The following is a 13,917-nucleotide window of genomic DNA, read 5'->3' as shown; positions in this document are numbered from 1 at the left end:
TTAATGTAGTCTGATTTATTCTGAATGACAACATTGCCCCCCTTATCCGCAGGCCTTATTCAGTTTGTCATTCTTCATGAGAGTATCAATTGCTTGTCTTTCTTGTTGACTTACATTTTCTTTTTTGTTGTGGTGATCTGTTTTTTGCAATGTTTCTAGATCACTCACTACTAAATCATGGAAAATATCGATTTTATTTCCTGGTCTCAATAAAATGTCCTCATTCTCTGTTAATAATCCTTGCACAGCTCTAAGGGCAGGTAGATCATTTAATGTCGGTTCTGGTTTTTCAGGTATTGTTTTTTCTTTGATGATTTTTCTATTCCCAAATTTACTGAAACATTTGTCCAGTTTTAGTTTTCTGATAAATCTATATATGTCAATTCGAGTGTCTACATAGTTGTAGTGCTGTTCAGGGCAGAATGTCAATCCTTTATTTAAGACGTTTCTTTCATGAAGGTTAAGCTTGTAGTCTGACAGATTTATTATCAGATTTTGTTTGGCTTTCTTTGTTTTGGAGACCATTACTTCTTCAATCGGTTTCTCAACGGGTAGCTTCTTGCCTGTGCCGCCCCCTCTTCGTGTTTTTCTCCTTCTTTTAACCCTGATTGATAGTCTCTGCCTCTCCCTCAACCTGGTCCCCGACCTTGACTTCTTGGGGTTTTCTGATCAAAATACATTAACTTCATCTCGTCTAAAAAAAAAGTCAACTGCCCGCTTGTCACACTCCTTTCCTCTTCACTCAGATATGACTCTGATTCGCTTGTTACTGGTATGTTCATTTCTGTTCTTTTCGTCTTACTCATTTGATCCTTAAGTATCTCAAACCTTCTTGTAAAGGTATATATTGCCCCTGTTGCATAATCTACTTCATCCCTTCCAAATTTTCGTTGTTTTCGCTGTTCCACTTCATTCTCATGTCTGTCTAGGTTCTTTTCCATTTCCTTTCTTAGTTGTTTACATTCATCCTCTTTTTAAAGATTCGCAATTTGTAACTCCAAATCACTTATGGCTATGTGTAGCTCTTCGATATCCTTTTTCGCCTATTTTATATTAATCAAAACCATATTCCTGGAACACACCATATTGTTCTTACTCCACTCTTCCAACATCTCAGGCTTCGTGTCCTTGTGGTTGGGAAGAGTGAAAATCCTCAGACCTCTGGGTATCCGATTGCATTCTAGATATTTTTCCAGTGTAAAGACTTCCCAACTCTTTGTTATCTCTTTCTTCATTAATCTCTCAAGTTGTACAAATAGTTGCTTTAAACTTTTTATTTGGCTTGTGCTTGGCTCATTTGTAGTTCCTGCAGAAGCCCCCCCTTGGAGGAACATGGTTTCAGCTAGTTGAACCTTTTTGGCTGTCCTTGCTTCCATAGTTAACCTCACTTAGGTAACAAAAACACTCGTTCTGAGCTCACACTTTTGGTGGTCACAATTTCTGGTGTGCAATACCTCTGTTACTTTGTCTGCGCGTATTATGATCCTCTCGCCTATTTAGCCCTAGCTACAACATAGACAATGTCAGGGAAAAGTGTATTAGGATCTCCTACCTGACCCGTCACCCATACGGCGTACTTACTCCGACTCCTCGCCGCGGGAACCCGGAATCCGGCAAGTGCTTCTTTTTTCCACTCTTAGCGTGTAGGCTGTTTTCCCACCTACACGCGATCTTTGTGCAACGATGATTCCAAGTAGAACGGGGCAGTCTCATCCACTACGCTGCCTCCGACTGTCCTTAATTACTCACGGAAATGCGGCGTGTTCAAAAGCTGGTTCCCGTCCGTCACCGTCTCCACGTTTACAATGTTCCGATGTCGGGCGCCTCTCCTTCAATTCAAATAATTAAAAAGAAAAAGAGAATAAGTGAAATACTCCTACAAAGGCCAAAAAATGAATCACCTTGAAATGATGAACGATTACATAAAGAGAACAGATTAAATAACCAGACTTTTACCTCAAATTGGTGACTTTGTACATGAACTACATATCCCATAATGCCTCCTAAATGGCATGGATGGGAGAGATTATAAATAAGAAAGAAAAGATGGACTCACATATCGTGAGCAAGACCTATTGCAGGTTGAAACGCGTTGGTGGTGATCAATGGTGGACACATGTACAAATAAAATCCTTCAATAACAGCTTTGTTGGCGTGCGGTGTTTCCTTTACACGAAGGAACCTTGGTGATTGAATCTATGCGAGGACAGGCCCGTCCTCGGCACCGGCACCCGCTACGAAAAGTGTGCTCTCCTTGGACTCATTTGTTGGAGTATGTGTGTATGTATAAATATATATATATATATATATATATATATATATATATATATATATATATATATTTCACCACACGTTTTCTTTTCCAGAAAATACGTAGACGACACACCAAGAGTTTGCTGTGCTGCCAATAAATCTCCACAGCACAGCAAACTCTTGGTGTGTCGTCTACGTATTTTCTGGAAAAGAAAACGTGTGGTGAAATATATTGGGCTTCCGGGACCCCTGGGACGACTCACTCGAGAGCGGGTACTAGCCTGTATCGGGAATCTGGGCTTGTCATATATATATATATATATATATATATATATATATATATATATATATATATATATATGTGTGTATGTATGTATATATATATATATATATTTGAAAGTTTATCCTGTTAAAACAAAAAAAACTTTTACTGTGTAGTTGCAAGTATATAAGCCATCTCACATGCATCCATGTTCATATGTACGTGTGTAAAATATAACAATTGAATTAAATCCCATTTCTCAATAGATGAAATAGACAAAGCACGAGGTTGTATCTAACCGATTCATCGAGTGAAAGGAAAGATGAATCCCTATAGTGGCGCAATCCATTTACTCAGATGTGTCAATCACTGTGGTCAAACCATGTTGACGCATTCCCTCTCAGGGAGTATACATTACCACAGCAGCTTGGAGTTGTCGCATGGTAGGAACTGTTCAATGCCAGTGCTGGAGTGGGGAAACCGTAACGCATTGCAATTCCCAATGAACAGCACCAGCGGGTTTTTGGTTTTCTGAAGTATGACATCATAGGAGGAGCAGCGAGAGGCATTTAATGTCCACATTTTCATGCACATGCAAAACATTTGATCATCACATTGGATTAAGCAGTTGATTTCGTAAGGGTAATACAAATGAAAAGTGTAACAAAATGAATAAAGGTGAGGGGGAGTAAACCTTGTAGTTAAATAATTTCTTTTAATATATCAGTTTGAGACTTCTATTTTTAATGATTTAGGAGTTTAATTAATTCTATTATTTTTTTATGATACATCGGATTGCTCAAAACATAAAATTGTTCAGCAGTTTTTTTAGACCTTACATTCTCCTGCTAGAAACATGTCACCTTTCCTTTACAGGGTCATCCTGGAAAGTGACCCACAGCAAGTGGTCCACCGAGTTGCCCTCAGGGTAAGTCATGCTAATTCCGAGAGAGAAGTTAACATAACATGTATTTGTAAAGCAAACTTTCACCCAGAAAGGTATTTTGGTGTTGAATAACAGATGTTTATTGTTACCCAACTCAATGGTACTCATGTTTATCAACCTCAGAAGGGTGAAAGGCTGAGCTTTTCCCGCTGGGGTTTGAACCTGTGACCATGAGGTCAAACACCGGCCCCTACTGTGAATGCATTAGTGGTTTAAGCCACCAGCCCGGGTACCATTGCTGTTCCTCGATGTGCACCTCTGACTGGTTTCAGTAGCTGGGTTTCTTTTTTAATTGCTGGTTTAATTGATCCATAGTCCAAGACAACCTGACTGGTATCTGTTAAGCAGACAATTCAAGTTCTATTTCTTCTGGCTTAAGCGGTCTGATGCGTGTTAGATCACTTCAGAGATTTTAGAGTCTTTATTTTAGTAATAACTACAACATGTTCAAGTTCTATTTAAAACATGTTTGCAAGGTATTACACATTTTTATCTTGGATATACGTGCATGTATTAAAATTGGCCTTGGTTCTCTTGGAAGCAAACGTTAACAGTTTTTGCTCCACTTGCATTGCTCATATCCACTGCATTCATTTGTCATGTTCCTTTCCCAGCAAGACCTATGAGTCTGTGCCCGTGCTCAGAGGTGGGCCTAGGGGAGAGTAATTGGTAATTTCAAGCTACAAGAATAATTGCAAATAAAACTGCAGCATAGTATATTTTCCAATGCTTGAGCCTGATATTTTTCGTACATGCAAGAATAAGACTTACAAAACCTCAGTGCATTGCTCCAATGACCTGGTGTAATATTTAAAACCAATCTTTAAGGCATGTTGACATTTGAGAGTTGTTGTGCTACCTTTATCCAGTCTGTAGAGCATGGTAGGAGGTCTGCAGACACCGTATGTTGCATTTGTCTCATATCTGTAGATCAGTGGGGAGTACTGTTTTGTGTAACTTGCTGTCGTTAGCTAGATTATTGCAATGCTATCTATCTGGGCATGCAACAAGTTCTACTAAAGATTAATTGGCTGCAGTACTCAGCCGTTCTACTCCTGAAAAAATCAAGAAATATGAATTGGCTGCTAAAGGGCTCAAGGATCTGCACTGTTTGCTGATAAAGAGCAGAGTTGCATTTAAAGCGCTCTGTATGGCACACAAAGCCCTGCATAGAATAGGCCCAGTTTACCAGACAATTTTTTTGGGGGTGGGTATATTCCTTGAAGGTGTTTGCGATCTTCTTATGAGAAGATCACGCACATCTCCAAGATCTGCAAAGCCACCTGTGGTGGCAGAAGTTTTGTGCATGGCACAGCTCTTTTGTGAAACCAAATGCCATTGTACTTAAGGTCTCAATCATCCCTTAGGGTTTTTAAGAAACGTTTAAAAACCTGGCTTTTCTCCTCTTCTGACTATATTTAGACCTGACCGTGCTTTTCTGTTGATTCTGGTTGTGCCTTTTTGGCACTTGGCATGCTTTATAAATATAAATCAAATCAAACTTAACTGTAAATAACTATGTGGTCCGATGGTAGAACGTCCTGTGTAACGTGTACCCTGTCTGTAAAGTACATTGAGGTCTGAGGATGACATTGATGTACAATATATCCAATGTTCATATATCTTAAAAAGTAAATGGTCATATTACAGCTGCACTTTTCAAGAAGCTTTGTTTGTTCGTTTATTAATGTAATTTTTGTTTCTGTTTAGGGAGAAGATGTCCCTCTCACAGAGCAAACTGTATCTCAGGTGTGTGCCACTATTTTATTTCTGAGCTCCATACTTAAAATACCAACATTCTAATTGGCCATACAGTCTGTAAACATGTTGCTCAGAGACAGAACCCTTAATGGAGACACCCCTTCAGGGGTGATTCGGGCGCTTAACAAGATAAATAAATAAATAAATAGTGTATATTTTTATTACGTTGTTCCCGAGAGTGCAATATATATATATACACCTTTTCATTGACTTTTTGTTATTAATTAATTAGACATGATTAATGGCTTTTTGTTTGCCACCTTAACAAAGCATGATTGAAAATAACAGATTTTAACATAAAGCTTGAACAACTTTATGCACTTGCATCATACCAGACTGCAGGGGTAGGGAGTGATGGATATGGGGAGGTAGACAGAATAAACCTTTTCTGTAGTAGGGGATCTCTGTGTATAGTTATATTCTAGTGAATAGTCCCGCCCATGTGCGTGGACCCCGGTGCAATCAAAAATAATCTCTTAAGGTGTTGAAAAATGCAGAACTGCACAGACACTTAAGAGAGAATTAAAGACAGATAATGCAGCCTATAAAAACCAGGCTACACTGTCCAGTACTTCAACTAGAAATTCCACCAAAAATCCACAAACAGCAAAGCCTGTCCAGATTTCCCTTGCCTCAACAGCAAAACCCCTCTGGAATGATAGAAAGGAAGACCTGGACAGACAAGCCCCATAGGCTGCCATTATGTGGCTCAGAACAGGATACTGTGCCTTTAAGAGAACTTTCCAGAACTTCACAGTATCCCAGAATGCACTGCAGGTCCCTTTTACTTTCAGTTCTTTTTTCCGGCTCCTGCAAGCAGGACCCTGGAGCATTGAGCTCTCCATTTTCAAGGGTTTATTGGTGATTTTTCACTTTTGTTTCTAGTTGAGTGCTTTTCTAAAGTACTTGGTGCCTTCTTCTTGTTTATTGCACCCTTTTGATTGTCAAATATGCCTGCATTATTTGACAAATGTCCGGAGTGCTTCAGGAAGAAGGCCAAATCGGATCCCCATGAGGTGTGTATCCTCTGCCTTCTCTCTTCCCATGTCCCAGAGGAGTGTGTGATTTGTCAGGGCTTCTCTGGCAGGACCCTGAAGGACAGAAAGAAGATCAGGCTTCAGGGCCTTGAGGAAAGAAGGCTGAAGGCGCAAGGTGGGTATGGAGGGGCTTCCTCTGCCCGTGCTGAGGCCTCTGGGGGGCTCCCCAGGGGCAGGAAGACCAGCAAGCATCCCCATTCTCCGTCTGGGTCGATTGCACCGACTACGGCGTCGAGAGGGATGACTACAGTCTGTTCCCCGTCTTCTGGGGCGAAGCGACGTCGACGCTCGACGTCGAAGGAACTGAACAGACCGCCGTTGAAGTCTCCTGTGACGATTTCGTCGTCGTCGGAGTCATCGTCGAGTGATCGACGTCGAAAGGCCCGGCGTCGGCGCTTGCCGTCGAGGCGACACCGTCGTTCGCCGTCGGAGAAAAGGAGAAGATCGTCGTCGAGGGGATATTAGTCGTCGAAGAGAAGATCGCTGTCGAGGCGCAGGAGGTCGCCGTCGAGGCAAAGGTGGTCGCTGTCGAGGCGGATGAGGTCGCCGTCAAGGCGCAGAGACTCGCCGTCGAGGAGACGGTCGACGCCGAGGAGAAGACGCTCGCCGTCGAGGGACCGACCCTCGCCGTCCGGTCACCGTTCTTCGACGCCGAAGAGACGTGGAAGGAGGTCTTGCACCATGGGAGGTTCGCCAACGTCCCAGGCTGGAAAGGAAGGCGGATCACTGGGTTCGGTGTACTCCCTGGTGTATACCCCGTCACAGAGGGCGGTTACACCCCGCCTCCATTACCGAGGGGGCTACCTCCGAGGGCCCCTACTCCTCCTCCTCTACGACCACTTCCTCAACCTATACCTCGACCCCAGCTGCCAGCAGACTAGCCGCCTCCGGTCCCTCCGAGGTCGGTCTCACTGCCCAAACTTCCGACTCCTCCCAAGGGGACCCCTAAGCCAAGGGCCCCGGCCAAACCAAAGTCGCCCGCTCCGGTGGAACCGGCGGATCGACCTAAGCCAAGGAGGTCACGATCACGCTCTGGACGGAGGAGGAGATTGAGGAGTCGACGTAGATCCTCCACCAGGTCAAGACGTCGCCATAGGAGACGTGGATCGAGGTCCCGCACGGACTCCTCCAGGACAAGGACCTAGTCACCGATCTTGTCGGAATCCCCAGGGACAAGGGTGTCTCCGGTGGACGACATGAGCACGTTCCAGGATGTTCTCCTGAGGGGGGCAGCAAAATTAGGAATCACGGTGACGGCTCCAACACCCACGACGTTCGTGATATTTGAGACGCTTCATAAAAAGCACTTGTCTCGCCCTCTACTGCCACTAGTGCCTGGTTTGGTAGAGCCTGCGGAGGAGCTGTTCCTCACGCCAGCGGTGGCGAAGGCCGCTCCCTCCCGACTTCTGAAGAAGTACAGTTCACCGGATTCGGACCCGGCTTTTCTGAGGATAGACCCGGTTTCTGACTCTGTTATAGTGACGGCGGCCAGGAAGTTACATTCTACCTCCCCGTCCTCAACCGTACCGCCCGATAAGGAGAGCCGAGGGATCGACTCAGCTGGGAGGAAGGCTTGTGGGACTGCATCCACGGCCATGAAGGCATCCAGCGATGCGGCGCTGCTAGGGCGGTATGACCGTGCCCTGTTGAAATCACTTCAACAGTTCACGGAACTCCTGCCACGAGACAAGAGGAGGGACTTCCAGGAGATACTCAAAGAGGGCATGCTGGTTTCAAACCAGGTCATCAGCGCGGCTGCGGATGTCTCTCTTTTGGCTGCCCATAGGTATTGCCATGGGATCAACCAGCGGCGCCATGCTTGGCTCAGGCTCACGTCACTCAAGCCGGAGGCCCAGCAGCGGGTGGCCAATCTGCTCTTCTTGGGGGAAACCTTGTTCGGAAAGCATGCCGATAATGAGATGGCCCGCATGGAGGTGGAGGCAGAGACCCTGACGGCTGTGGGCCTGGAGAAGCCCAAAGAAAAGAAGGCCTACCGCCCGTTCCAGAGACGGTTCGGTGCCCAGGGAAGAGGAAGAGGGCAGACTTCGGGACAGCAGCAGCAACAACAGCAGCAGTTCCGGAGGCCCTTCCAGAAGCGCTAGAAGGGTAGAGGGGGACAGCAGTCCTCTACAGCGAACAAGGGCCCGGCCGGGTCTCGACCCTGAGCGGTTACTTCCCCTACATCCGTTACCCGCTCCGGTGGGGGGAAGCGTTCAATTTTTTCTGGCAGAGTGGAGAAAAATTGCTCAGGACAAGTGGGTGTTGAATATTGTTTGCAATGGATACAGTCTTCGGTTCACCAGCCCGCCTCCATCAATTTCTCCGGTCAGCTCGCAGTTTCAACTGCACGAGCTCCAGGCGGAGGCCGATATCCTGTTAAGGAAAAATGCGATAGAAGACGTACCTCTGTCTCAAAGAGGAAGAGGTCTGTACTCCCGGTTCTTCCTGGTTCGCAAGAAGGACAAGAACGAGTTCAGGCCCATTCTGGGCTTGCGACAGGCAAACAAGTGGATTCGCAGAGAGAAGTTTTGCATCCTGTCGTTGCATCAGATTTATCCTCAGTTGCAACAGGGAGACTGGCTATGTGCAATAGACCTACAGGATGCATACTTCCATGTGCCCATTGCACACAAACACAGGAAGTTCCTGCGATTCCGAGTCGGCACCAATCATTATCAGTACACAGTACTACCATTCGGACTGAAGTCTGCGCACAGAACATTCTCGAAGTGCATGGCAGTGGTAGCAGCGCACCTAAGGAAGAACAAGGTGTTTGTCTACCCGTACCTTGACGATTGGTTGATCAAGGCCTCCTCCTTCTCTGAAGCTCAGGCACACTTCCAGAAGACGTGCGTTCTCTTGAACAAGCTGGGGTTGCACATCAACATGTCCAAGTCTGTCCCGACTCCAGTCCAGTGCATTCAGTACTTGGGAGCCACCATCAATACGCTGTCAGCAAGCGTGTCTCCTTCGGAAGAGCGACGATTATCACTCCTTTGGAAGGCTCAGGCTCTTATGACCACTCCTTCTACAACAGTGAGGACGGTGTCTTCTCTACTGGGATCGATGGCCTCTTGTATCTTCCTAACGCCACACGCACGACTGCACATGAGACCGTTGCAGGAGTGCTTGTAGGATCAGTGGGATCAGAGGAAAGGGTCTTGGGACGACAAGATACGACTGTCTCCGCATGCTCTTCAGTCTCTGAAGTCTTAGTGTTCAGCGGAGAATCTCCTCAGGGGTTCCCTTCCACAAGGACATTCCCACTCAGACTATTGTGACGGATGCTTCTCTCCATGGCTGGGGGCGCACTCCGGAGACTTACAGATTCAAGGAACGTGGTCCCCAACGGAGTCCACGTATCACATCAACTTCCTGGAACTCAGAGCTGTTCACTTGGCACTGGAGGCCTTTCATCCGTCTTTCCAGACCAACTCTCTTCTCGTACAGACGGACAATACGACCACGATGTATTACCTCAACAAGCAGGGGGGCTCGAGATCACGCTCTCTGTCGCAGGAGACGCAGGCGATCTGGCGATGGCTTCTGGCCAGAGGACTGACGATAACGGCTACCCATCTGCCAGGTGTGCAGAATGTTCAGGCGGACGCACTGAGAAGACTGATTCAGGAAAACCACAAATGGGTCATAAACGACGAAGTACTAGGAGAACTCTTCGCAAGGTGGGGGACTCCAGACATAGATCTGTTCGCTACCGCCGAAAACAGCAAATGCCGAGACTTCGCCTCCAGGTACTACCAGCAGGGGACGCTGGGGAATGCGCTATGAATCAACTGGTCGAACAGCTTTCTGTACGCTTTTCCACCCATTCCCCTGATTCCGGCAGTGCTCATCAAGCTGTCCCAGTTCAGGGCGCGGATGATCCTGATTGCCTCGGAATGGCCCAGGCAGTGGTGGTTCACGGACCTCCTTCACCGATCCCTCCTTCCTCACATACGGCTGCCGTGGAGGCCGGACCTTCTCACGAAGTTCGGGGGGCAGATGTTGCACCCCAACCTCTCGTCTTTGAGTTTGGCGGCATGGCTCCTGAGATAGTGCAATATGGCCATTTGAATCTACCAGAAGATTGCATGGACATACTGAAGGAGGCTAAGCGACCTTCCACTCGGACTTCCTATGCTTACAAGTGGAAGAGGTTTTGCATCTGGTGCAAGTCCAAGAATTATGACCCGACGACATGGAAGGAAGATGTCATCCTTCCATATCTTCTGCATCTGGCGCAGTCTGGCCTTAATATTCATTCCATTAAGGTTCATCTTGCTGCGCTGACTGCCTACAGGAAATGCCCTTCACAGACTTCTTTCTTTCAGATCCCTGTGATCAAAGATTTTTTGGCAGGCTTGAAGAAAGTGTTCCCTCCTGTCCGGCTTCCTTCGCCTTCATGGGAATTGAATGTGGTGCTGTCCAGATTGATGAAGGAGCCTTTTGAACCTATTCATAAGGCTTAGTTGCAGCACCTGTCCTGGAAGGCGGCGTTCCTCGTGGCCATTACATCGGCCCGCAGGGTGAGTGAAATTCAGTCGTTGTGTTGCCAGGAACCTTATACTGTATTTCATGCTGCTAAGGTTGTTATGCCTACTCACCCTAAATTTCTTCCAAAGGTTATATCTGATTTTCATGTTAACCAGACCATAACTTTACCTACGTTTTTTCAGAATCCTTCCTCTCCAGGGGAAAGGTCGCTGCATTCCTTGGATGTTAGGAGGGTGTTGAAATTGTATCTGGATAAGACCAAGGATATTCGTAGGTCAGACCAATTGTTTATCAATTATGGATCAGTCAGGACTGGTCTTGCTACCTCTAAACAGTCCGTCTCTGGGTGGATTGTGTCCTGCATACAACTGTGTTACCAGAAGGCTAATAAGACCTTAGGGGGTAAACCTAAGGCTCATTCCACCAGGGGCAAAGCTGCCACGACGGCTTTGCTCCGTAATGTTCCAATTGCAGAAATCTGCAAGGCGGCCACTTGGAAGTCGGTCCATACCTTTGCTAAGCATTACTGCCTGGACACTGATGCCAGGCCAGACGCTCAGGTTGGGCAGGCTTCGTTGCGAAATCTGTTCGCACAATAGTGGTGTTATTTCTCGTTTCTCCACCGCCGCTTTGGTGTGGGGATGGGCTTGCCATTCTGTTCACTAGATTATGACTATACACGGAGATCCCCTACTACAGAAGGAGTCGTTTCTGTCCTGTAACTCCAGTTCTGTAGTAGGGGTATCTCTGTTATAGTCATAAGCGCCCGCCCTCCTCCCCAGTGGAGAGAGATATTCATGTAAGGAATGCTACAGGTCTGGCGTGTACGCCTTCAAAATGAACTGAAAGTATAAGGGGACCTGCAGTGCATTCTGGGATACTGTGAAGTTCTGGAAAGTTCTCTTAAAGGCACAGTATCCTGTTCTGAGCCACATAATGGCAGCCTATGGGGCTTGTCTGTCCAGGTCTTCCTCTCTATCATTCCAGAGGGGTTTTGCTGTTGAGGCAAGGGGAATCTGGACAGGCTTTGCTGTTTGTGGATTTTTGGTGGAATTTCTAGTTGGAAGTACTGGACAGTGTAGCCTGTTTTTTATAGGCTGCATTATCTGTCTTTAATTCTCTCTTAAGTGTCTGTGCAGTTCTGCATTTTTCGACACCTTAAGAGATTATATTTGATTGATCCGTGGTCCAAGCACATGGGCGGCACTATTCACTAGATTATGACTATAAGAGAGATACCCCTAATACAGAACTGGAGTTACAGGACAGAAACTACTCCTTTTGAATGAACTTGTTCCTTGTGTGTGTGTTTGTGTGTATATGTGTGTGTACATACATATATATTTCTTTTTTTTACCCACTGGCGGTTGCCAGTAGGTAGTTATAATTGGGATCATATTTCCATAGGAAAAGAGTTTTTTGACTTGGCTAGATCGACCGGAGGGTAGAAGAGGCGGTGGAGTGGCCCTTATCGCTCATACCGACCTTCACTTCCAGATTCTCCCTTGTCCCCCTATCCCTGAAGTTGACTGCCTGATTATTCGCTCTACTTCCCATGTCACTCCCCTAACTGCTGTTCTTATCTATCGCCCCCCTAACCCTACCCCCACCTTTGTTACTTGCCTCCAGGACATCCTCGCAACCCTGGTCATCAATAACTCATCTGTACTGGTCCTGGGTGACCTTAACTTTTGGCCTAACGATCCGGCCGAAAGCTCTCAATCTAAGGAGTTCACCGAACTAATGACCAGCCTCAACTTTACTACCCATGTTCACAGTCCTACCCATGTGCATGGCCACTCTCTCGACCAGGTTTGGACCCCGAACATCCCCACCTCCTCCCCTGTTATATCCCCCTGTCCGTGGTCAGACCATTTTTTTATTTCCTTTTCCCTTGCCTTAGCCCCAGTGGCTAAACCTTCCCTTCCCAAGAACATCTGGGTTAGGAAATGGGGCAAGGCAGACATGCCATCCTTCCATTCATCCCTAGCCAACGCCTGCCCCGATCTTTCCGGCCTCGCCGCCCCGGATCAGTTGGCCATGATCGATGGGTGGCTGACCCGTGCTGGCGAAGACTTCGCCCCCTTGAGGCGGATCACGGTCAAGCGAGCTCACGCCGCTAACCGTTGGTTCACCCCTGACCTCAAGGCTATGAAACTGGCCGCTCGCAGAGCAGAGCGTGTATGGAGAAGAGAATACTGCCCTCTAAAAAAAACCATCTACCTCTCCGTGCTTAAGACATACAAGCAGGGTATCCTGGATGCTAAGACCCTGTTCTATTCCAACAGGATACTGGCAGCGGAATCTCAAACTAAGGAGATTTTTGCCACAGTTCACGAACTCGCGTCGTCTAATAGAGCTGTGGCTTCCATTCCCCCCTCCCAACCGCTTTGCGACTCACTCAACGATTTCTTCGTTGACAAGGTCGCTAAGATTAAAGCCAACATTCCTCTCCCTTCCTCCACTTTTACCAACCCTTCCCCGCCCGTCATCACCTCTAAACTCACTTCCATTCCCCCCTTAACCAAGGCCACGCTCTTCCCCCTGCTTCACAAGGTAAAGTCAGGCTCCCCCCTTGACTTTGCCCCTGCTTACATCTTAAGAGAAATCTTCCTAAACTGCCCCACCCCCCCCCCTCACACTTTTGAACGACTCGCTCAGCAACGGAGCGGTCCCCACTGCTCACAAATTCGCGGCCATCATCCCCATTCTAAAAAAACCTGGTGCAGACCCCTCCTCCCCTTCCAACTATCGCCCCATCTCCCTCCTGCCTTACTTGGGTAAAGTTCTAGAAGCCCACGTGACCAGCACCCTGAGCGCCTATGTGGAAGCCAACCACTGCCTCTCTACCAGGCAGGCGGGCTTCCGCCCCCTCCATTCCACCGAGAGGGTGGTGACCTCAGTGATGGACAGCCTACGCGAGGGCATCGACACTAACCGTCAGCAGGCCCTCATCCTTTTAGATCTGTCCGCCGCTTTTGACACGGTGGACCATTCCACCCTTCTCACCCGTGTCAAGGCGGCGGGCATCGAGGGCCTGGCCCTCGCCTGGCTTAAATCCTTCCTGAGCGACAGGGCTCAGGCGGTTCACCTAGCTGGCTTCACCGCTGCTCCTCGCAGGGTTGCTTGTGGAGTCCCCCAAGGCTCCTCACTTTCCCCTCTTT

General features: G+C 47.3%; 1 protein-coding gene across 2 annotated transcripts in view; it reads left to right on the top strand.

Annotated features, from left to right (window-relative positions):
- COPZ1 (coat protein complex I subunit zeta 1) overlaps positions 1-13,917 on the top strand; it is a 234,236-nt gene that overhangs the window by 205,046 nt on the left and 15,273 nt on the right. For both annotated transcript variants that reach the window (XM_086964906.1, XM_086964914.1), the window contains 2 exons: positions 3,392-3,443; positions 5,172-5,210. In XM_086964906.1, coding sequence (XP_086821032.1) covers positions 3,392-3,443; positions 5,172-5,210 — 91 coding nt within the window. The remainder of the gene's footprint in view (positions 1-3,391; positions 3,444-5,171; positions 5,211-13,917) is intronic.

The sequence above is a fragment of the Lissotriton vulgaris genome, chromosome 1_1, assembly GCF_964263255.1.
Source record: "Lissotriton vulgaris chromosome 1_1, aLisVul1.2, whole genome shotgun sequence".
Taxonomy (NCBI): domain Eukaryota; kingdom Metazoa; phylum Chordata; class Amphibia; order Caudata; family Salamandridae; genus Lissotriton; species Lissotriton vulgaris.
The sequence above is the reverse complement of the archived record's forward strand: the minus strand, read 5'-3'. Positions and strand labels throughout refer to the sequence as shown.